The 23,461-nt window shown below is 44.7% G+C and overlaps 1 protein-coding gene across 2 annotated transcripts in view; it reads left to right on the top strand.

Annotated features, from left to right (window-relative positions):
• The window catches only part of COP1 (COP1 E3 ubiquitin ligase), a 163,441-nt gene extending 142,567 nt beyond the window's left edge, over window positions 1–20,874 (top strand). For both annotated transcript variants that reach the window (XM_075003155.1, XM_075003156.1), the window contains exons 19-20: window positions 16,313–16,357; window positions 19,778–20,874. In XM_075003155.1, coding sequence (XP_074859256.1) covers window positions 16,313–16,357; window positions 19,778–19,795 — 63 coding nt within the window. In that variant the 3' untranslated portion in view covers window positions 19,796–20,874. The remainder of the gene's footprint in view (window positions 1–16,312; window positions 16,358–19,777) is intronic.
• The last annotated feature ends 2,587 nt before the right edge of the window (window positions 20,875–23,461 follow it).

The following is a 23,461-nucleotide window of genomic DNA, read 5'->3' as shown; positions in this document are numbered from 1 at the left end:
TCAGTATGAGCACCAGGGAGCTTTGGGGCGTCAACTTATGTACTTCGTAGATATTATAAAAATGTACGTGTTGGTCATTCTGGCCATCTCACATATTACAGTGGCGTAAGCAGAATTTCATTGCTAAGGCGGCACTGAAATTTTTGCTTAAAACCAGACTTCATCCTCAGTCATGCTTTTGAGTGGAATTTAGCATCCACATCTGGTACAGAGACACATCACAGCAAAATTGAATTTTCTGTAGCTTTATTTTAGTGGAAAAAAATAACTAACTTTTGCAAGGAAAAATGTTTAAAATGTTCCTGTTTTCATCACTCTCTTTTGCATTCTCTGTAACACATCCAAACTTCCCACAAGCTCCAAAATTCTCTTTTGCGGTCTGCTGTCATGTAAGCCGTGAGCCACTGGCATTTCAAATGTAAAGATCTTCTTTTCTTTTTTCTTACTTGGGATAATCTGCATACATTAAAGCTAGTCCATTACTTAATGCCTAATTGGAAGGCACTTACAGTGCACTGGTGTAACAGGTATAAGAACATGTATGGGATAGAAACCTGTAACCCTTGTTATGCCAAAGCACTGGTACAGATTTGCTGCCTGGTATGTGAGGGAACCAAGGCAGAACCATGCAAAGCTATATGCCTTCTACTGTGTGAAAGCCACACAAACTCTGCTGTTCATCAGATCAGGGTTTATGGAGAAACATGGGCGGTGAGTGATGGAAAAGTAATTAGGGTTGAGGTGGGAGCAAAGATTTTGTGCTGAATTATTTAAGTTTAGTTTTCCATCCTTTTAATGCTGTCTAGCAATCATAACAGAATCTAATACGTTTTAGAGGGGAATTATATATATGTTGCCACCATTACCTGGTCCTGGCAACTTTTTGCAGCTAATTTTCAATTATTTGCTAGCAAAACTGCAGCCAAACTAGTATATTTGGAGTCTTAGTTACAGTCAGAAGTGAGGGGAGGATGAGAAGACATGATTTTTTGGGAATTCTCTTCTGGTGGGGAAACTCCGGCGTCTCTGCCTCATCCTTTGCTATTACAATCAGTAAATGTTTTCAAAACAAATTGAGGCCAAATGTAAAGTATCTGCCTTTAAATTCAGCCCAGGGTGGTGTTTTTAAAAGTTCTCAGTTTTTGTGTCTGTGGCACGCCCTTCTGCAATGAGATTGGAAGTGACTTTTAGCTTTTGAACTGTGTATCAAGTGTATTTTATTTGAGTTATCCCTCTGCATACAGGAAAGGTTGAGGTTGATTTCATCAGTCTAGCAGATTAAGTTTATACGAGGCACTGATTCCTTGTCCCCTTAGATATTAATGCAGATGCAGGCAGTGGCCACATTTAAATCTTTCAAATCATGCAAAGGTAAGATTACTATCGCTAATAGTTTGTTCTGCAGGACAAACGGAAGGTGTCGTGCATGGCATGTATATTGCATTGTGTCTGGTTCAGCTACTTCAGTATGCTACAAGCCCAGTTTGTGAGATGAGGCTGTCAAACTTGGGTGTCTTCTGAAAAATGGGGAAAATGGCTACCTTCAACACGTCAGCTGACTTCTACTGTGACTAATGAGCAACTATTCTTGTTTGCACGTGGGCAAAAATGTGCAAAGTTGAGTTGTTGCTTGTATCTAGAGTAGTTATCCTACACTTTCTCTCTCCCTTCCCACAAAGAAAAATGAGTGAGAGATGAATCACAAGATATTAAGGAGAAATTGAATATTCGGCATCTTTACTGTACACAGCTGTGGTTTGAATTAATCCAGCGCTTTACATTTTGTGGACAGAAAATGCTTTATGCCCTGCACAAATAAGGGATAACTAAACTTCATCACCACTTCTCTCAATCCCTATGATATGTTATGTTTTAAATAGAGGAGTTTTGTGCTGATGAGAGAGATGAGATTTCAAGTTACACAGAGCTGTTCTTCAAACATAAAGACCTCTGTGTAGCTCAAAAGCTTGTTTTTTCCATGAACCGAAGCTGCTCCAATAAAATATATTTTACCTCACCTGCCTTATCTGTCTAGTGTCCTGAGATCAACTGAGCTTCAACAACACTTCAAAACAGGTATGCTTTGGTGCTTAGTAGTGATCTTGAACAACATGGCTCTATTCTGAAGAGTAACTCTTTTAAAATGACTTCTCAGGGTTCCTGGTTTATCCTCTGTTCGTGATTATCAGATTAAACATCTCTGATTTTCAGTGGGCTGAGGGGTCCAGAGTCTGGGGGCCTCCACTGGTCTGGCAAATTCCTTCATTTGGGACCAATTAAGTCCCGAAGGTGCCAGATCAGGGAGGTCCTGACTTTACCCATTCCTTCCCTTCGCTCATATAGGTTCCATCACTGAGGCTGGTTGGTCTACTTTCTTTATTAAAAAGGCTCCCTTCTCACCCCTATTTTTTAAAGCATTGTGTAGGTCTTGATGATCCTGTGCCTGGACTATTTTAAGTCTGTTCTTCCTCTGGCTTTCTTGACTCTTCTCATCCCTCTCCAGTCTACCCTCAGATTCTTGGGAAAACATCTTTGGACTACCTACAGCCCCATGCTTCACAACAGCTTCTCCACCATCAGAGAAGCTCCAGTATTTCCTGAGTGCCACTTTTTTTTCCCATTTCCCCCAGCTTTCCCCCTCTCTCTATCACCACTCCCTGGTGTACCCTGCCACGAGATACTATTATCTTCCAGTGCCACGTTTAGAGCTGTGAGCATTCTGCTTCTGTTGCCATTAACAATGTCATTGCTGGCCAAGAGAGAGCCGAGACCTCATCCTTCTGAAAGGCAGCAATGAAAAATTAATTAGAACACCTGCATATGCAACAAAAACATTCCATTTTTTCCCTCCCCAGCTGGATGGTATCCAAATATGCAGAACAGTTAGTATGTGCACCTTTTATATACCTGAGCTGTGTGGAATCCCTCTGGCACGCTGAATCTGAGGCACATAAAGAAATTGGGTATGTCTGAAATTTTTGGAGACATGCTTGTTATAAATGAAGTTGCAGCCTAGTGGGGAGTGTTAGGGGGGGATCCTCATTATTACCCTATTGCAGTCAGCCTCAGGATCCCTTTGTGCAAGCCGTTTGACAAACATACACCGATAGCCCTCACCCCAGATCACTTGCAGCCCAACGTGGTGAGAGGAGCTGTAACGAAAGGTTACATTTTATTTAGAACTATTGGCCAGTATGCTCCTCTACTCTTGACTCTCTTTCTGCCTCAACTACCTTCATAGGCAATTTTTATTTCTTTGTTAACAAACCTAATATATCTGACTTACCGTTCTTTGGGCATTAGAATAACCATGGTCGTGCTTTTCCCTCTAAGGGGCAGTTTTTAAGTCCTGTTTAACAGCCACTCCCCCTCATTTATGCTTTCACTGTCTGTATGTATGCTGTACTTTTTCCAGCTCTGATGATTTCACAGGGTTCTGAACAGTCCCATGTCAAAAGTATACTCTTGCTACGTCTCTCACGGCTCTCTTGAAGGTAATCAGAGGACAGGCACAGTTAAGGCCTCGTGGACCATTCCCCAAGAGCGGGAAGGTGCTGCAGTGTGCCCTCGTGAGTTTAGAACCCTTAAAGCCAGTTAGTTACTTGAATGAGAACGGCCTGATTATCAAGAATGCTGAGCATCTCAACTCCCATTACAACAAGAAGTCTTGTGGCACCTTATAGACTAACAGATTTTTGGAGCATCAGCTTTCGTGGGCAAAGACCCGCTTCATCAGATGCATGAGTCGGGGGGTGGTTTCAGTGGGGTATTTAAAGAGTGGGGTCCCAGTAAGAGGGAGTGATACTGGGCCATTTCCACCTTGCTGAATAGATCTTGTCAGCTCTGGCCCTCCCTCTTACTGGGACCCCACTCTTTAAATACCCCTCTGAAAACACACACACACCCCCCGCCACTCACGCATCTGATGAAGCGGGTCTTTGCCCATGAAAGCTTATGCTCCAAAATATCTGTTAGTCTGTAAGGTGCCACGTGACTTCTTGATCTCGAACCTACAGACTAACACGGCTACCTCTCCGATACTCAACTCCTATTAACATCAGCTGGATTTGTGACTACTCGCTGCTGCTTAAAACCCTATCCGTCTTATTTAGCTGCCTAAATGTGGCTGTAAGGAACTTTAAGCACCTTTGTTCAAAAATTTTGGCCATGCAATTTTATACACCTCGTAAACAGGAAAAGTATCTCAACCTGCATGAGACCAATTTGCCCAGAAAAAAAGCTTTGCAAGAGAGGGACTATTTGTCTGTTTTATATCATCCGTTGGGCCTGAGTCTGGGTTTGCCCAAGGGCAGATTATTGTATTGCATGAGACCGCTGCCCCCACACTATAAAATGAGTCTTAATTACTCGACTGGTTCCATGGAATTGTGGCCTTTTGTCACAAAGGGGCTGGTGTGGGAGCAGTCTGAATGATGGCTGAAGATTTTCTGTGGACCTAGAGCATGCAAGGGAGGTGGAGGCCCTCCTTGAAGTGGTGTCCTACTCTGTGCAGAGTGCAGGCTGTCACCAAAGCTAAGGAGGACTTGCAGGAGATAGGAAGCAGGATGGATTCTGCCCTGTCTGAGATACGGACAAACCGGGGACCCACAGAAGGGTTGAGATCAGACATCCTGGGGAGGATGTGTGTCTAGGGCTTTCTAAGAGTACTGTAGAGTGGTTAAGAAATTCCTTTTCTAAGACTGCATGCCTTGTTTTTCTGCTGTGTTGTCTCAGAAGGATCTACACTAAAAGCCCAGACTGCCCAAAGTCTGGGTGAAACTCGGAGGGCGTGCGTGTGAGCAGCAGAGCCTCAGGAGGTCTAAGACAAGGGAGGGCATTTGGCAAGTGGCCTGAGTCTTGGGCATGTGTCCTACAGTCCGAGCTAGAGCTACTGGAGTACGGGGCACGTTTGTAAATGGGTTCCTGTGGGATCTTAATATGCCTGGGAACGAGTGAACTTTGAAATGGGTTTTCCTATACCTTTCCAATCAGTACTGTACTCCAGAAGCTACATATTGTATAAAGGAAAACAACCCTTTGTGTTCATCTCTGCATATTTATTCCACCTCCTCCGGGAAAAGGCACTGGGTCACGTTTACTGTGCAGCTTCGGCCAAGTCAGGTGAATGCACTGCCTTAGTTTCCCCAGATGTAAATTTGGATTAGTACTTAGATACTTATGAGGGGATTTTGTGAGGCTTAATTATTATTTGTATCATGTCTTTGGATCCTCTGGTGAAATGTGCAGTATAAATTCCAAGTATTATTTGTTACTGATGGGATTGTTAATTAAATCCATACATATAAGTGATTTATTGGCATTTTAGAGTTGAGATTTAATGATTTCAAATATTAATGTCAAGGTTGTTAGGTCAGTTTTCCAACCTGTATCATCCAATTAGAGAATGAAACTCAGCCCTGGCAGAGTAAGAGAAGCAGGAGGTTAAGAAGTAAGGAGTCTGCTTTAATATTCAGACCAGCCTTTTGTGGTTGGTCTGGAGTCTTGACACAAGTGAATTGGTCTCTGAAGAACAGAGGGGAAAGATCATTGAATGAGGAATGAACCCTGCTAGGCCCACTTAGCCATGATTTATCACTGTTCAGTGGGAGCATGTTCTTCATGTCTTCAGCCAGAGTTTTGTAGGTGACCACACAAATGGCTGCTAAGCATTGAGAGAGAACAGGAAAAAGAAGGAAACTCTGGCAGCATTCACAGGTATCTGGCCCACATACGTTGGCCAAGGTTAGCCCAGTTCGGGGCATTAGTAGGTCCCTTCTGTGCTACAAGACCAGGACTATGTTTTCACTAGCTAGGACTATAACTGTCCTTAGCCATTCACCTGTAACAACTGCGATTGTAGTGGGAACTAACCCTTTGATTTCAGGTTGCTTTGGTCGGGTTACAGTGAACCTCAAGTCTCTTCCTGTCCCTTTCTGGTTTGTGATGAGTGATCTTGCAGTGCAATTTCTGCACAAATATCTGAAGCTATCTGCCCTTTTGGGCTTCTCTTCTTCCCCACCGAAATGCCAGTTGCCGAAGCTGCTTTTACAATCAGGTCTCATAGGCTGTGTCTTCACTAGAAAATCAAGTTTAACTATGTCGGTCCAGGTGTAAAACGTCCCGAGTGTCGAAGGCTGCACTAGGCTGATCTACATCCCCTTGTACACAGCATGAGGTGACAAAAATTTTTCATTGGCTACTGCTTCTGTGGGAGGTGCAGATTGCCTGCACAGGCAGGTGCACCCCTCTTGTCACCCACTGCACAGCTGCACGGCAGTAGCATTTTAAGTGGGGATAAGCCCTCAGGCTGCATCTGCTACTGAAGCTGGGATACTGAGCTCTCTGATACTCCCATGCAAGTCTTCCTTAAGCCGGTGCGCTTAAAACCAATAGAGCTGCTGCAGTGTAGGGGCAGCAGCAAGGGGCTAGCCGGACCCCAAGTGCTTAGCATGGCGAGGCCTTGCCACAGGTCACCACTGTCCATTATACCATTGCTACCCTGCTGTCTTTAAAGTGCCAGCTCAACAAGAGCCCCTCTGCACAAGCTGGTAATCGCAGCCCTCGCTCCGAGTGCCGATGTACCCTGAGTCTGTTGAGCTTTGTCGTTTTTTTAAATCAAACTCTTGCCACGATGGTTCTAAATGTTCATTTTTTTTGCACTGCGGGAGCATCCTGTACAGCAGTGCAATGCATGATCTGATTTTCCAGTGAGCCTTCAGGGAAGGAGCCTGGGGAATGGGAACAAAAATAGCAGTGGGAATGACCAGTGGCAAGGAGGGGCCTCATTCTGTTGGGCCCTGACAGATGCACATGACAGCCAAGTCTACGTCCTGAAGAATTTACCTCAAATTTAAGACCGGGCACAACCAGTGAAACGTACAAAACTGTTGGAGGGAAGGAAGAGGAGCGAGGACAAATACAACCACGTTAATGGCTGGCTCTTCCTCAGCTTGTGCAGTCCTCAGACTAGCTGGTGCATCGCCTGGTTTGGATTCACCAAATAGGTGTTTGGGACTTTCAAACAGAAGTAGTTGGGAAAAGACAATCCATGCTAGTGCTTTACCTAGTCATTTCTTGTGGCATTGCAATGCTATGCTAATTTGTTGCATTTGCACATAGCCTTGCAGGCTTATTACATGCTTCCTTTGTATAATGCTGCCATTTCTTTCGGGGCCTCCAATTTTATTCCTTATGGAGAGAGTTTGCAACCAAAATCTGTCCCAAGAAACGTGACTGCCTAGGAGCAATGGGGCTGTGGAGACCTTGTTGTGGATAGGAGATAGGTAGTGAATGTCAGGTTTCCCTCATGTGGGGATGGGGTGGTTTTGTTTTTTTTTGTTTTTTTTTTTGGAATGCTAATACTGACTTACATTTGTTTTAATGTGTGTGTGTCTTGCTGCCTGCTGGGAATTGTGTATCAGCCATTGGGCCTCTGTTGTGTGTAGCATAATTTGTCACTGACAAATTATGCTCAGATGGAATTGCAAGTAAGTTCCAGGTAGGTGGTTATTTGTATATATTTTTGGTGTCAGAATGACTGACACGCACAGATTGTATCTGATGCAGAAAAATTTCAGAGAAGTCCCAGAATGCCAACCCCACTTTCCAAACCCTTCCCCCACTTTATTATTATGCGCCTGACTTTGTTCAGGATTCAGAAGCCCTCGCAAAATGGAATAAATCAGTAGCAAGCTGTGGGCTGCTATCCACACACATGCAGTCTGGTATGCTTCTTTTTTCTTTTGTCCTAGCCCGATCCTGGATTTGCCCTTTTGGTCTTGCCTTTCTGAAAAGCACATGATGAAAGGAAAGGTCATGCTAAGAAAAATTATTTCACACTTCACTGCCAAATAGCTTTCTTCTTATGCAAGTGTCTCTTGCTGGAGCAAGCCTTTGACTGTGCCTTCATATGCTGTGAGCGCAGTCGTAGATTTGTGTATGCCGGGCTGTAAATTAGCTTCCAGTTATATAGTCAGCTATTGTGCTGAATTCAGCCTGAATAAAAGCAGAAAAAAGATGAATTCACTGTAAAATCCAAAAATGAGAGAAACTGGTAGAGCCTTCAGTAATGTGGGGATGGATGTTCCTTGTAAGCAGGGAGCCACAGGTGGCTCAGATGGAAAATACAGGGCAAGCAAAAGCCAAACAAACATTTTTGGTTGTGGGGGATTTGCTTTATCTAAGGAGTGTCTGAATGAGAGAGGTTAAAGCGCTTGTCTGCACTAAAATGATGTGGAGGGATTTAACAGGCTGGGAAGCGATGAATTTCTGCCGACTTCACGTCACGTCTTTGGAGTCATCTCGTCTTCTGTAGGAGCTGCAGGTTGTTCTTGTTAAGATGATGAAAGCACTAATTAATTTGAAAGCTTTCTCCTGATGGAGAACCCTGTAGGGAGGCTGTGAAACTCCTGTGTGACAAGAAAGCACACAGATGTTAGTACCGCACACACTCACTCACAAGCACAAAGATTGTCACTTGCTCTGGGAATAATGTCATTGTTACAAAATATGCAGTATGAACCTCTTAAAAAAAAAAAAAAAAAAGTCCCATGATTTAATATTAATAGCTGAAGCTAGAAAGAGACAGTTGGACATGTTCTTGCATTTGCTGAGCTGTTGTGCATTTCTTTCCAAAAAATCATAATTTAATCATTTTGTGTTGAAAAGAGTTTGTCTTCGCATGTGAAGGGGAAAGAAACTGTTAGACTGATGTACAGAATTCATGTTGACAGTGTTGCAGTGGAACTGGTCCCCAGAATTTTGAGACCTCGCATGGGAGAGGTACCTGTCCCTATCCCAAGTGTTTGCACACGTGCATTCCACTGTGAGAAAAGTGCACTCCAGGCACAGTTGTCAGGGAACGTTTTTCCCTTGGCCGTGCTATTGTGGTGGCTTGTGTACCCTCTGCTGTCACATGGGCAGATCATGTAGATAGACAAGTGAAGAGCTGCCCCAGTCATCCTCCATTCCTCCTTGCCACCAGTGACTCTTGTTAAAGCAATTTTGGACTGCTTGTGCCTAGTTCTGCCGTCAGTCCACTCTCTCTCTATATTGCCTGTTAGGATTACAGATTAGTTAGTTGTTAGATTTTAGCGTTGGGTTTTAGTTTTAAGGTCTTTTTGATTAATTTTAATCTTTTTGGTACCAGGATAGTGCCTCACTCTATGGGGATTTAAGTCCTGCTGGTCTTGAAACAAGCCCATGTCAGGCAATGGCCCACGGCTAACTTGCCTGAAATGTTTGTGAGAATCCCATACCAGTGACAAACGTCATGTTTCTAAAGGTTTTAAGCTCCACTCAAAGAAAGATGGGGCGACCAGACCCGGCTCAAGTGTCTGCTTATGGGGGAGTTGGCACATATTCAAAGTGCCACATATTCCTTGCCTTCAGTACAGAGCATTCTGCCAGTGGCATGAGAGACTTCTTAATCCCTTTGGCCAGCACTGAAGAAAAAGCACAAGCCATCCTCAATTCTTCTGTACTAAAATCTTCTGGAAGGCATTCAGAGGGCGGCTCTCTTTAGAGCACTCTGTGACTAAAGGCATGACTTTGTTACCCACAGGATGGAGGGTAGTGATTGATCCAGCGGAGGGTGATTTATCGTGTCTAGCACAGACACAATAAATGCACTGCTGAGTACTCTTCCGTCAACTCTGGTGCTTCCCCAGAACAAGAAGAGTAGCTCTAAGTACATTGACTTCAGCAGTGTTGCTCATGTACCTGACGTTACGTAACTTAGATCCACAGCCCATGTTAGTGTAGCTAGGCCTAAGAAGGGATTGCTGCTTCCAGAGCTTTTGCCAAGTCTGCCACCACCCTCCCCTGAAAGATCCTTGTGTCCTTCATGCCAGGCATGTGAACCTCCTTCCCAGAGGCAAAACTGTTTTTCCTGCCACTCACTTGGTAACCGTCTGGGTAGGGATCTGATACGGAGGTCTAGAGTTCAGATTGTGCGTATGACCCATATTGGAGCCTCATACAGTTTCATGCAACAGAATTCCTATTTTCGAGATTCCTTTTAAAAAAAAAAAAAAGGTTTATTTATACAATGAGGAAAGTGTCCTTGTAAATCAGGCTATGATGGATTCTCAGTATAAAATTATGGCTCACTGTGCAGCAAAGCATAGTCTGTCATTTGACCATTTTTCACACATTTCAGTGGCATGAGGCTCACATGGGAAGGATTAAAGGTTGAGAAATAGGCCAGCTGATAGCAAAGGTTTTAGTGAAATGAAGGCAATCTTTCCTGAAAAATGCCTGCGGCTTCATCCTCCTGGGATAGGGGAGGTAAAGGCAGCCATCTTTATTAGGGGCATAAATGTTTGTTCCAATTTACCTGGCAATGAGTGTTAAGTATTAGGAAAAAGTGATAATAAAGCAACCAAACAGGTCGGAGCTTGGGAAGGGGGCGGGGGTCAGGCTCAAGAGAATGTTTTTATGAAATGTTCAGTTTCAAATTAAATAATTTTTAGTTGAAAATTCTCGAAAATATTCAAATTTAACTCTGGTTGTGTGGTAGATTTAAGGAAGCTTTATTGAGATTATAAAAACCAGAGGCTGAACCCCTTTAGTGCGGGGGGGAAAAATATTGGATCTAGCACTAGCACGCACACCAAATGAAAAGGTAGTCCTGGCTGCAACTGCATTAATCTTTTGAGTAAACTGGAGCTTCAGCATATCAAACTGTCATTGCTGTTCATTGCGATAGGTAGCTCCATTCCAATTAGTAGCAGTCAGGGCATGACTGAGATGAAAATCAAATGTCTGCTTTCAGTGGAAAAATGTAGCTCAGTCCGCTTCCAATCTGTTAGTTAGCCTGACGAAACCAAACTTTATGTATTTAACCGTCCTAACAAAATGCCTTTGCATTATTGATGCATTTTTCTCTTGGACTTGCTAATTTACATGGCTGGAGAGCTTTATGTAGACACACAGTACAATTTCTTTTAGTACAAGGTGTTTTCTTTTTTTTGTATTCTCAATAGGACTAGATTTCATGTGGCTTTTTAAGCGACCACATTCAGAGAGAATCTGTGTAATTGGTACATGAAAAATGCCCTAATTTAATATCTTGTTTCAAACCAAGTAATTGAGAATATGCTTAGAAACCAGCATCCTGCTTTCCTGTTCCTCAGACAACTTGAAACTATTTTTTCAGGCGTGCTTGCACCAGGCAGTGATATTTTGCATCCGAGTTTTGTAGGCAAGGAGGTATCCTCACAGGCAGTCTTACATCAAGAAGAAGAAATTATCTGCATGTTGTATGTATCAGTCCTCTTACTTTTGAGCCTCTTCTGGATAGGGTCATTTTTTTTGCATCAGGGAAAGAGCACATGAACCACATGCTCATAGTCGCAGAAGCACTCCTTTGGCAAGCAATTTACAATTGCTACAGCTTGAATTGCTTTTCTACTCTCTAATGGACAAAAATAAACAAATAGCAGCGCTTTCCATTTCCAAGCCTGGCATACAAGGGTTTGTATCCCTGACTCTTCCTAGGAAGACAACACGTTTCTCAGAAAGAATACGGCAGGAAGGTGCTGTGGTGCATTGGCTAGGTCTTAATCCATGCCCCCTGAAATTTTGGTACAGGGAACAAAGCGAATGGAAAACCCTAGCAAGCAGCAGTCCTTCTGTCTTTGCTTTCTCCCAGTCCCCCCAGAAATAAATGAGTATTTCATGCCTATGGATCTAGCCTGAAGGGTTGAGATCCCTGTTCTGGCAGCTCGCATGCTAGGGATCACCATCTGGCAGCGCTGAGGAACATTTCGATAGCCGCTGTCTGTACCATGTCTGAGTCTCACCAGTGCCCATCTAGTCTTCCTTAGTAGGAGCACTACAGCCAAAGTGACTGAGGTTGTGAGGAGGAAACGGGGGTGAGGGGTAGATTCAGTACTGGATGATGGTCTCACAACTGTCTTTCACTGTGGCTAATTTGGTCGTTAATGAACGCCTTGACTAGAGAGAGGCTCATTTAGAGCTGGGTCTGAGTAGCTCAGTGGAGTGTTCAGTTGCTGTCTGGAACAGTGTTTGCCTTGGGGCAGGGGTGCGTAAAGTGGGAGGTGTGAAGTTTCGTAAGGGGGCGCAGCATGATTGGCTGCTGGGTTTTAGGCTCGTCCACCTCATTAAAAATGTTGAAATAGGTTACTGTTTTTATGTCTGTGTGTTCACATCTGTATACCGCTTAATACAGTTTTCACATTCTACCAACTCATATTTTCTTACACATGCAAAAAGGGTTTTTCCCTATATGAGCATAACCAAAATTTTCATCAGTTTGGGTTGCGTTAGACAGGTGTGGGGGCGGGGGGGTGCTTATAGTGGGGAGGGAAGAGGGTGAGGGTTTTCCCTGCCTTTGTGTCCTTGTGCAGGAGCATGAGATTGTTCGGGGACACACGAATTCTGTAGACATGGTTGTTCAAAAGACTGTTGTGTATGTGAGATGCGTGTCCTGTAGGGGGGATTCAACACCTCAAAGCATTACTCTGAGTTAAGCAATGATTCCTTTATGATTCACTCAGTCAGAGGGGAAGCTCCTGCCCTCATAGTAAGTTGTGCTGCCTTTTGATGTCTCTAGTATGCTGATAAAGGCCATGGTATGTTCTGGGCATAAATCAAAGAACTTTAAAAGCAAGAGTTTATGGCTTCCGCTAAGCAGTGAAATCAACCTTAAAGATGGCATAAACCGAGCAACTTTTTATGTATACCCAGGCAAAAATCTTGATTAAACACACATGCTTCTGTCACCAGTTGTAAATCTATAGATCCCATGCTGTGCGAATAACTTCTCTCACAGCCGGCTTAGGGTTTTTAATGCACTGAGCGTAATGGTTGTTTTACAGGAAATACAAAGGGGAAGAAAATCGTTCCCCCTGGGAATAAGAAAGTTACTTAGTGCGTGCTCCTGAGAAGCAGGCACAATGCTCATGTTTTAACGAGCAGGTCACCATTTGTTCGGTGACAGACCCGGTGCTAATTTTCCCTGCTTCTGCTCCTGTTTGTCTGTGTGTGCCAGGAATGAAAGCAGCAGATCAGTGATTGTCTCAGACCCAGGGAGGAGGGCTGCTGCAAAAACAGCAGGTTTCCAGGAAAGAGGTATATTACCCCCCGGCATTTTGTTTTATTTAGCTGGTAAAGTGACCCTTTGAGGCAGAGCTCCTTGACAGACTGCAGCAGTGATGCTGAATTACCAGTCATACACAGTGCAAACAAGAATCATTCAAAACCAACAATCTTGCATTTATTAGCTCCAGCCCTTTTTGCTAGACATTCGGTAGCTCTTCATGTTCTTCCTTTGTCTCCAAAAATTCATCCAATTTTGTTTTGTTTCTTACCAAAGATTTTCCTTAAAGGAGCAAGTGTCCTTGTGCATTGGTGTGATATTCTGATGCATTAAACTGGCATGGCCTTAGACAGTCACAAATTTTCAAGCTCAAGAATGCTCTTGTTTGTATCCAGTGTTAGAATTTAAATGGGGACTTCATGGTTCTTTCTAAGGTATGCTTTCTTTACAAGTGCTTTGACGGAGAAGGTCACATGTGAGATGCTAGCAAGGGTGCTTACTAAGTGTAATGGATGCTGTCCAGCCGGCTGGATAAAAATCAGTAATTTTTTTTAAATCCTATTTTTATTTAAATCAGATGTTTATATTTTAAAATCATCACTAAAATACTCAATTCCTCACTTAAAATAGATTTCCATCAAATCTCATCATGAACATGCTATACCTACACTTAGTACCATAAAAGTGAATTAATGGCTCTCAGCTGTTCAGCCTAATTGCTAGCTCTTGTTTCTTGAGAGTTCTGGGCTTTCAGTTTCTGTTTTTCAGCTGAGTAAGAAGTAACATGCAAAAAAACCCCACAGGCTGAGGAGGATTGGGTTTTTTCCCCCCTGTGTGTATGGGGTGGTGGGCCTTAGCCAAGCAGGGCAGAGGAGTTAGTTAAGACATTGTCTCAAACACAAAGAAACAATATATAGGAAAGGACAGAGGCAGCATAGAAAGGAATAGTGGAGTGGACTGGAAAGAAAAAGGAAAGACCTTATTCAGCATACACAGAGCTTCCTATATTCTCCCACGCTTTTGCCACAGAAAAACTGTCATGGCTTCTGGTCGTAAGAGACGCTATCTGGGAATATGTTGAAGAAAATTTTTCCCTGGGTAAAAAAAGAAAATTGTGTCCATGTAAGCCACACCAGAAGGAGATATGAAGCCTAGCTGCAAGAATGAAACATCATGAGGAAAACCGCTTTTGGGGACAAAATGATGTGGATGAAGATGTGGATATGGCTTTGTGGTTGAACTGATCAGCAACTTAAATAATTCACGTTGCAATGCATCATTCTTCAAGACTCTCTGCCTTTTAGTATAAGTTTGATTTGACAAGTAAATTTCCAAGCTGTTTGCTGTGTTGGATATTGCTAGGAAAAAAGAATTATCTTAGCTAATCCTTTTGGCTTCTTTAATTAGTAAACTAGATTTAGAACCTATCGTCCAAATGTACCGTATGGAAAGCTGCTGTAAGAGAAATCTAGAGTTGCCAGTTGCTGCTGAGTGTCATTTTCTTTTATGTTACATGACACATGCCCCTTATTTTGGAACATCTTGGCCCCAGGCCAGAATGGTCTGTTCCCTATTTTACTTCAGCATAAACCAGCTTTTCCAAGGGAACCCCGTTCTATAGTTATTTTCTTGAAAAACAGAAGTGCCAGTGATTTCAATGGGTCTTACTCGAGAATTAAATGCCCTCTATGCATAGTTAGTCTTAGCTTTTTTGGTGACTCGAGTTAAATCAATTTTTTTTTTTTAATTTAAGTCGGTGACTTAAATCGTTTTGATTTAAATCAGTCCAACCTGCTGTCTAGAGACAATCAAATCCATTAACAAAGCAGTAGTCTAGTGGCTTACCAATAGGCAGCTATTGTTCGGTAATGAGCTTTTCATGGCGAGTACTATGCTGGTGGTCCTGTAGATTTCAGAACCTTGTGAGGAGGTGGTTTGTAACCTCCTCTTGCTGTGTGTGGAGTTAACAATGGGTTCTCCTCTGCTGCAAAGTGCCAACACCTATCAGTTTTATGCTCAACTGGTTTAGGCGAGCTGTCTTCCCTCAGCTCTCAGACAGAATGCAAGTGTTTAGTGTGCTTTTCAAGGGGGGGATGTTCTGTTCACAGTGATGATTGAAAATGTACGTGTGATGTGATGGGATAATTAAGCCAAATTCATTGGAGGATAGATAGCTTCTCTGAGGCAAGTTTTTTGTTTCTCTCGCTGTGTGTGGACCAACGCAGAGCTGGTATTGCATGGCTGGAAGAGAAGGGAGGTGGGACACCGTTCTGCCTCTCTGATTTCTTCTTCAGGGTTCTTCCTCCCTCCAGAGGTTTTCTCTTCACTTAGGGACAATCTCCCTCCTTTTTGTTAATTTTTCCCCTCGCCCTGTTCCTCCAAGAGCATCTGAAGTGGGTGGACTTGGTGTGTAGGAGACAGCAGGCCCACTCCCATCCACAGCCTGCAATTTGGCAACTTTATTTTACTGTGTCTCTCTATCAGTCTGGTGTAGTGAGCCATATGAATAGGCAATCGAGTTGTGTGGTGTTTGGCTCTCTGGACCCATGATTCTAAGCCTGTGGGCCACTGACAGCCCAGTCAGCACGCAGCTGTGACCCATGTGACATCCTTGACCACATAGGGCGTGCGTGTGTGCGTACAGTGGTAAATAGGTTGAAAATGGCTGCTCTATACACACCTAACAGCAGTAGCCACGTAGAGCATCTGTCTAGCATCCTTCAGCCCTGAACCAGAGTCCTGAGTCTCTTCCTTTTGCACTGCTGTGTTTTCTGACATTTCCAATTTGTGTGAGAAGCTGTTGTAGTCCTCTAATTTTATTTTCTATTTCAGGTTTCTTGGCTGTTTAATTGGATGCGTTGCCCTAATTGGACGGTTGGGCGCGGGGCGGGGGGGCGGGTCACGTTAATTATTCCGTTCAGTTTTGTTAAGGCATCGGAGACCTCTGCAACAGGCTGCCAAGAGATGACTGATGATTCTACTTGTCGTCTTCAGAGGCATATTGTGGAGATTAATTTGTGTTTGTAATTTATTTTCAAGATTTAAATGTCTGGAGGTTGTCGCTTCCTCATTCTTCGAGCTGATGTAATCTTTCAGAATAAAACTTCTGGCCACAAAAGCCCAACAGAAATGGCAGGAGTTAAAACACTTGTCGGGTTTCAAAGGAATTTGATGTTTGAAATCCAGCTCCTCTGTCATGCACCCTCCCAGCCTGCCTCACAAACTCTGATCGCTCCTTTTCTTTTTCAGGAATCCAACGTGCTCATTGCTGCTAACAGTCAGGGTACAATTAAGGTAAGTTCTTTCCTACTTCTCCATTTCTGGACACATGAAGCCGTTCTTGGGGAGCACTGTCCCAGCAACTGTGCAGCCAGGAGAGGGAGTTGGGAGGTCATTGCAGCTGGGGGCATTGGTAGCTTAAGCAATGCATTTACCTTGGCACAAGCTGGAGAGGGAAATGAAGTGAATGGAAACCATAAAAGCCAAGTTAGGAGGCAAGTGTGGGAAAAGATGGTGGCAAGTGTCCAGCAGCCTCTGTGTTCAAGGCCTCTCCGCAATAGGAGAGAGAAACCACCGTGAAGCAGGAAAGCTCGAAACATTTTGCAGCATGTTACCCTTGATGAGCAACTTACTGCTGTTCTGGTTTTGCATGTGGTGTGTGCTCTTCCCTCAAGAAAGAGGCTCCATGTTTCATTTGCCACAGAAGCAAATAGAGTTCTGTCATCAATTCAGAAGTGAGGGTGGCTTTACTTTTTCTGTGAGCGGCCTTGAATTTAATGCCTCAAATACACACACCTGCCTATGCATTCATGTTTCCACACTAACCTTGGTAGCTATGAGCCATGAATTCAGGAGACTCTGACTCTGTTTCTTGGTGCTAACCAAGTGGTTCTCAGACTCTGGGTCAGGGCCTCAAAGTGGGTTGTGATCAATGTTCCCGGTGATCTGAGCGTTTGGGCAGCCACCCAGGAGAGTGTCACGGGCCACCCAACTGCTCATCAGGGTGCCCAGAGCTGCTCATGGCCATCAGCCTGTGTTTCTGTTGGCGGTGCACATCCCACACATGCCTTGGTGAACACAAAATTTATTCTGCACGGAGTTGGAAAAAACTTAGAGGGGTTATTGGTCATGAACCCATTTTAAAGGGGTTGCTGGGCCAGCATCAGACTTGCTAGGACCAAGGGCTGAAGTTGAAGCACAAGCTCCACTCTTTCCCCCACCGGAGATGGCAGGGCTCAAGCGCCACTCCATTCCCTGGGTCATGCAGGAGCTGTTGCCAGAAGGGGGTTTGGAGGCAAGGAAGTTTGAGAGCCCCGTGTTAGCCGAGTGCAGTCCCCCGGCTACTGCCTCAGAGTTAAGCTGCCCTAATGAAGCCTGCTGAAGTCCAGACTCTTAGCCATAAGAATGGATGTTTCACATGAGCACATGCCCCACTCACCTTTTGTCATTCCTAGCACAGGCTTTTGCACCTCCAGGCAACAGTCTGTAAAAATCGACTGGCTGTCTCTCGCATGAAGGAACCAGTGTTCAGCAATCCTTGGATTCGCCCAGAGAGCTCTTTCCCGTTCCCACGGGGACGGTGTGTGGCGCGACTGCTAATCAGAACCTCAGACTTACATCTGAAGCTTGAATTTAAAGTCAGATTTCTTATTGTCCAAACTGAAGCTCAGGCTCCAGCGCGGTAGCAAATAGAACGATGATTTCGCCTCCTGTCTTCAGCCCCTCTCTGTGAATGAAACTGTCCCTGGCACTTACTCGCCAAGCGGTGATGCTGGACCATGAACCTCGGAACTTGCATGCTTGATTCCCTGAACTGTGCAGTCTGGCTCCAGAGCATGATCTGCAGCACTGGCCTCTTCTGTGATGTAATCCCTGGAGCCCTAGAGGCTGGGTGACTCAATGGATTTATAGTCCAGCTCTGGCCTTTTCCTGTAATAGCTGATTAGTATTTGGCAATCCATCTTCAAACTCAGAGCTTTCCGCCCCTGGGTTCTTTCGTCTTCCACGCGGTGACCTTCAGGAACACACTAATTCTCTCTCTGGCAAAATCTGACTGGACTTGATAGTTCTCATACTGCTGTGTTTAACGGAAAAAAAAATCAGGGGAACAGAATAGGAAAAATAATCTCACCTCTGGGGCCATGCTTATTCGTCAGAAAGAAACCCCTCCCTCCTGAAAGGCCCCAATGTTATGTATAAAGTTGGCTTATTGCCGGTCATTTTTAATTGTTGGCGTAGTCGCCGTTAGCTCCCTGGTAACCCTGCCACAGCAGGTGTGTAGCACCTGCTGCCTTGTGCTCCCAAGGGATCTGTTTCATACAGCTGCAATTTGTTGTCCAGTGCTTTGGTCACTTCCCTGTTTAGAGAAATTGGTGGCACGCATGAAGGGTTATGGCACCCTTAAGTGAATCGCACAACAGGGGAAGAGGCTAATAAAGGAGAGATTTTATTCAGCCGGCTAGCTTAGCAATTAATGCAGCTGCAGAGCCAAAGCTGTAGATAGAAGTGTGGCGATGCCCTTTTTAACTGGTGGTCAGTGAGATGGGACCAGGTTAGGATGGATTAATACAAACTCCGCCGGATGTTCAGCACATGCATACCCACACAACTCTGGACAGTATGCAGTCTGTATATTGCAGGGTGGAGGGAGGGGGGGATGATCATGGTGCTGTCTGAACTTTGGAAGAGTTGGGCTAGGTCCATGCTGGCCGTGGAAGATGGAACACATAGGTTCCATGTGCCAGGGCACCATTTCGCCCATGTGCGAAACGGCGCGTTCCAGGGCCAGTGTTGACCCCGGAACTCCTGGCGAGCCGCAAGGATTAAGGAACGCTGACGGGAGGAGAGCTCCTGTCAACGTTCTGCAGTGAGGACAGGGACCAATATCAACAGCTGCAAAATCGATTTTTAGGTACACAAATGACAGACCAAAAATTGTGTAGCAGCCGTTGCCATTCCCGGTACGTGTAGACATTGCCTTGGATGAACAGATGTTTTGGAGCATAAGCTTTTGTGGGCAAAGACCCACTTCATCACATGCATCTGACGACGCGGGTCTCTGCCCACGAAAGCGCACGCTTCAAAAGATCTGTTAGTCTGTGAGGTGCCCCAGGGCTTCTCATTGTTTTTGCAGATACTAACCCAGCTACCTCTCTGATACTTGGAATAGTTAGTTCATGTGTGACCCACACACCTGCTGGGTGTGGGTCACTCTCCCTTTATGAAGGCACTTGGACCACTTAGAGAGAGAATGAGTCCCCTCCACAGCATTAACTGAGAGCCAGCTGCTTTTAGCTCACACTGCAGAAGCTCCTGCATTAAGCTCTAAAAATCCCAGGTTCGAGTCCCAACTTGGCACTGGCTACACATGCATGTATGAACAGAAGGATCAGTCGTCTGCATCGATGCACCAGCAAGGTGATAGATTTTAAGGGCTAATTAGGAGCAAAGAATATGAGAGATCATTGGACAGTTTTGTATCACGTCAGGATACAGCACAGCATAATGTGTGTGGCTTCAAAAACCTGAAAGGCAGGTGACGGACATAAAAGCGTTGCTTGCCAGGACCCAAGGCCCTTCGGTGACACAGCTGTATGTTGTGAGAAGAGAGTGAGGGAGGCACAGAAAAGGCCGGAGCACTTCCTAATGATGTAGGAGATGAAGAGCCCAGTACGTCTGTTCTAATTGCTTGTTCACTCCCATGTTTCTAACCAGGTCCTGGAGCTGGTATGAAGTGCGTTCTCTCAAGGCGTGCGGTTCTTGGTCTTGCTGACGTGCTATGGCTTTCATCTGGGATCCTCAGTGGGGCAAGAAACTGAAAACATCTTGATATTCCTCTCCGCAGCCATCGTGTTTGGTTTTTGGGGTTTTTTTTTTTTTGGTTTGTTTTTTTGCCCCCCCCATTATAGACTCTCTAGGACCTTTTGAAACACTGGGAAAGCCAGCGAACTGTCTGCCATCAAGGTTAACTCCACAGACTTTGCTGCTGCTGCTGCTGGTGTGGTTGTCTAATTTTTACGATAGGGGAAACAAATTCTTTTCAATAAAAACAAATAACAAAAATGAATAATAAAGATGGTTGAGCCAAAGGTGAAGCTGGAAGATTCTCTTGTTGCATATGGGAACAGATTTGATGGGGAAGGGAGCTAACAGGACCACGAAAGGGCTGTATTATGGAATCCCACACTTCTGAGCTACCTTGCCTGGGCTTTTCTCTACCCCACAGCGGGGGAGCGGGGGTGGAACCTCTCTAAGCCTTACTTGGACACGGAAGCAGTCTGTTTGGAGAGCATAAGATGTATGTGGTTTAGTTGTGTTTTGATTCTTTTTTAGATGCAATCAGTGTTCAGGAAAATTGCTAGGTTGACAGTTCTGGAGTCTGAAGTCCTCCAACTATCAACAGGAAAGTGGCAACTTCCCCCTCTCTCTGCCAGTATGCTTCAACCCTGACCTGGAGGGACTGCTTGTAAGGATGGGGGTCAGTCTGCCTCCATGCCTGCAAATCCTTGGCACCTCTGCAGCTTGCCAAGGCTACCAACTGTGACATGGACCTCTGTGGCCTGTGAACTGGACTGACGCCACCAAACTCTTTCACGTAGGCCACCAACCTGATACTAGCTAATGACTTCCTGTCGCTGCTCAGTGGGCCTGGATTTGAATCCTTCAGTGAGAGGCCAAAGGCTCCGGATCCTGTTACCAAAGCCCTGCTGTGCCCATCCGATCTGCCGCATGGCCTGTTGGTTGTCCCCAGTTCCTATCGTGTGGAAGCCAAGCATTGTAATGGGCGGGGGCGGGGGGAGAGGGGGAATGTAATTGATTGTAAGGTGTTTCAGAGCCGTGAGACAGGAGCTTTATTTTTAATAACCAGGCATACACTTAATTGTACATATGGAGAGGGGGAATAAACATGATGCTGAGTGTTCAGTTGTCGTTTTGTTCAAGAAGACACCTCATACCTTCATGCATGAGAATAATACGGTGCTGCCAATATCACAGTCACAGCGTAAATTTCAAGTGGAATGAGAAGGTATGCCGTTGTCTGTCTGTTTCCGCCCTCCTCTGCCTGAAGACTTGCCGTATTCATCGGGAGGCCAGAAGGAAATGGTTCCTTGACTTGACTTTACTTGTTCCCACATTCTGCTTCTCCCTTTCAATCTGGAAATAGCACATTGGCTCTGGGCCTCACTAGGTGGAAAGGGGAGGCTTGCATTCTCTCGCTATCCATTTTGCAGGTAGTGTTGCCTGGCTGTGTTCTAGTTCATCCAGAGATTAACAGCTGTGATGGAGCGTCCTGGAATGATGATGGGGGTAAGCCTGGGGATCCCTGGTGTAGGCGCAGGGAAGAGAGAGCGTAAAGGTGGGTTTGAGATGAAAGCAAAGAACTAGAAGTCAAGCGTTGCATAGTCGAATGCTGACTGCCATCCATGTCCCTAGTGACTTTTGGTGAGCCACTTAACTTCTCCGCATGCTGTTCTTACCCACTGTTGAGGGTGAGATTTGCTAGCCATAACTGACAGGAGTCGTGAGGTTTACTGCAGCTCATTTGCTTATAAAGTGCTTTGAAAAACCCAACCGGAAAGATGCTGTAAATTAACAGAATTGCTGCCGTCATCCTGAGGGTTGCATCTGGCGAGGAGGAGATGAGGGCCCTCCACTCCAAATGCAATTTGGATGTGGTTTCTCAAGTGCTTTGTTTTCTTCCTGGGCTTCAGGGGTGGATGTGTGCGTGCCTGAGGATGAGCAGGGAGGGCTGGAGAATGGTTCTTCCCCTGCTGAACAATCAGAAGCAAGAAGGAGCAAGACCTTAACTGTCCACACCCACACCTCCAAGGTGCCATCCTGAGGTCCCAGCCACCTGAGCCTTGGGAATCAGCATAGCAGAACCAGGTTCAAACGCTGCCCCGGGAGGTAGATATTCATGCATGCACGTGTGCAAGTCTGCCCGCCACACCTCTCCATTTCGATGGAGGTATTTTCACAAAGTAGCTTTTTGGTGCCAGCTGTTTTTCTGTTTTTTTTAACGAAATTGCCCTCAGGAGATTGTTGCACACTGTTGTTTTGAAGAAGTAAATCCCCTTCCTTGGGTCTGGCTCGCAGGGGATATGGCAGCAACATCGGCCCAGCTCTGTGCCTAAATAGGTGACGCTGCACACACGTAAGTTGCAAATGTCAATTAAAAAACCAATTGGCAATTGAATTGACAGTTTGTCTGCCAAGGCTGCAATCTTAAAGCGAGAAGCAAACTACGTACCAGGCATGCTCTGAGGCTACTTTGCAAATTAAGTGGAAAACAGTTTTAGGTTCTTGTTTTTAAGTTTCCATTCTACTTCAATCAAGATAAATGCAAATTCTGTGTCTGTCTGTAATTAGAAGCACAGCAGCTCACAAATGCGGCAATGCTGTGTCTCTTGAAAGATGTTCTCTGCTTTAATCACCTTAATATTCCTTTCTCTGGGTAATTCTTCTGTGTATATATCTCATAGAATTATTTACCGTAAGCTGCATTAGCATCATTTGTCTGAAGTTCTTTTGTATTTGTGGCGCTGCAGTCTATTTTTAAAGTCCCCTCCTTCTCCCAAGCCTAGCTTGATGTGTTTGTAAGACCAGGTGGCAAAAGTAAATGTTTATTACAGTAGCACCCAAATGCACTACTTGTGGGTGGTTCTGTACAAATACAGAAAAGAGATGACACAGGATTCAATCTGTAAAATCTAGACACCCCAAGACACTGTGACAAGCCTCCGCACAACATGCCTTTTAGTTGCAGTTTGTGCATTGTACTAATGAACAGCCAGATTGGGTCAGACCAAAGATCCGTCTAGCCTGGTATCCTCTCTTCCAACAGTGCCCAGTGTCAGATGCCCAAGAGGGAAGGAACAGAACAAGAATCATGAAATGATCCATTCCCTGTTGTTTGTTCCCAGCTTCTGTCAAACAGAGGCTAGAGACACCGTCCTGCCCATCCTTGTTAATACCCGTTGGTGGACTTATTTTCCATTAATTTATTTAATTCTTTTTTGAACACTGTTACAGTCTTGGCCTTAACAACGTCATGTGACAGAGTTCCACAGGTTGGCTGTGAGTCATGTGAAGAAATACTTCCTTTTCTTTGTTTTTTTTTAAACTTGCTGCCTATTAATTCCATTTGGTGACCCCTAGTTCTTGTGTTATGCAAAGGAGTAACTAACACTTATTATTTACTTTCTCCACACCAGTCATGATTTTCTAGACATCGATCATATCCCACCTTAGTCATTTCTTTTCCAAGCTGAAAAGTCCCAGTCTTATTAATCTTGCCTCATCTGGCAGCTGTTCCATGCGCCTAATCATTTTTGTTGCCCTTTTCTGAACCTTTTCCAATTCCAATAGATCTCTTTTGGAGATGGTGTGCTGACATAT

The sequence above is a fragment of the Carettochelys insculpta genome, chromosome 9 (genome assembly GCF_033958435.1).
Source record: "Carettochelys insculpta isolate YL-2023 chromosome 9, ASM3395843v1, whole genome shotgun sequence".
Lineage (NCBI taxonomy): Eukaryota > Metazoa > Chordata > Testudines > Carettochelyidae > Carettochelys > Carettochelys insculpta.
Note: the sequence above shows the minus strand (reverse complement) of the source record. Positions and strands in the feature narration are given on the sequence as shown.